Source organism: Etheostoma spectabile, chromosome 14, assembly GCF_008692095.1.
Source record: "Etheostoma spectabile isolate EspeVRDwgs_2016 chromosome 14, UIUC_Espe_1.0, whole genome shotgun sequence".
Classification (NCBI taxonomy): Eukaryota; Metazoa; Chordata; class Actinopteri; order Perciformes; family Percidae; genus Etheostoma; species Etheostoma spectabile.
Window position 1 is genome coordinate 18,604,292 of NC_045746.1, and position 1,113 is coordinate 18,605,404.

At 40.4% G+C, this 1,113-nt stretch overlaps 1 protein-coding gene across 1 annotated transcript in view; it reads left to right on the forward strand.

Moving 5' to 3' along the window:
• The window catches only part of pkhd1l1.1 (PKHD1 like 1, tandem duplicate 1), a gene marked incomplete in the record, with an annotated part of 50,388 nt that overhangs the window by 43,500 nt on the left and 5,775 nt on the right, over nt 1–1,113 (forward strand). The window contains 3 exon segments of the mRNA XM_032536077.1: nt 1–136; nt 766–888; nt 1,015–1,113. The exon segment at nt 1–136 is cut by the window's left edge and continues 19 nt beyond it; the exon segment at nt 1,015–1,113 is cut by the window's right edge and continues 13 nt beyond it. Of these exon segments, the coding sequence (XP_032391968.1) occupies nt 1–136; nt 766–888; nt 1,015–1,113 (358 nt within the window).

Sequence of the window (1,113 nt, forward strand, 5' to 3'; positions counted from 1 at the left end):
CAATGAGAAGTGGATTCACAATGAGGCTCACGGCGGCCTGTTCGGAGTCTATCTGAACAAAGATGGTTTGCCCGGCTGCAGCCTCATTCAGGGCTTCTTCGTCTGGAGGAGCTTTGACTACGGCATCTACTTCCAGGTCTCAATACGGAACTTCTTCTTTTACAGACGCCTTCATTTATGGGCTTCATTCATCCACAAAGCAATGTTCTGATACAAAAAACTGCATCAACAGTGCCTAGTTGGGCCTTTTAATTTTGAGGTCAAATGATGTTAAGCGTCAGGAAAAGTAAATAAAAAGTGGGTATTTACTCATACACAATAGAGACCAGATATACAGAGTAAGATGAGCAGCCTGCTGTATTTTAGACTGTAGAAGGACTTTAAGCTTTTAATTTACCATTCTTTTCTTCAAATTTTCTATAAGAGATCATTTGTTTTCACGTTTTACGCCATACTTGCAAGTCATTTATTAGCATTCAAAAGCCTTGATAAATGTATCTGCGGTTTGTGTCATTGCCACCATTTGCAATCTGTGTGTCAGCAAATTACTTTTGTTAAACGGGCACCTGATACTCTTTAATGTTACTATATCTGAAACTCTGGTCTTAATATCACTGGGTTTTAGTCACTTAACAGGGAAATATTTATAACAGCTGAGTTTATGGATACTGAAATAAAGACCAAGAGCAGCAGGATTAAGATAACCTTGATTATTCACAAGAAATGACAACAGATCATCATCTTGTTCTTCCCCTCCCTTCACAGACCATCATGGATGTTATTGTTTCCAACGTGACCCTGGTGGACAACGGTATGGGGATCATGCCTCTCATCTTCGCTCCTCCTTCTCTCTCCCACGCGTACGCAGATAAAACTGCACATATTCAGGTGAAAGGGTTGTTTCCACTTTCCTCTCATATTGGTCACATATCATTTAGTTAATTTAGTGACTAGATAGTTTCAGTGACATTTATATTGACTGATTTTATATTCCTCATGCTCATTTTTACCCAGAATGCCTTGATTGTTGGCAGCAGCCCAAGCTTCAACTGTTCAGCCACTTTGCCCAGCAGTGACTTTAATATGGTCACCAGCAGCAGCCATCGAGCCCCA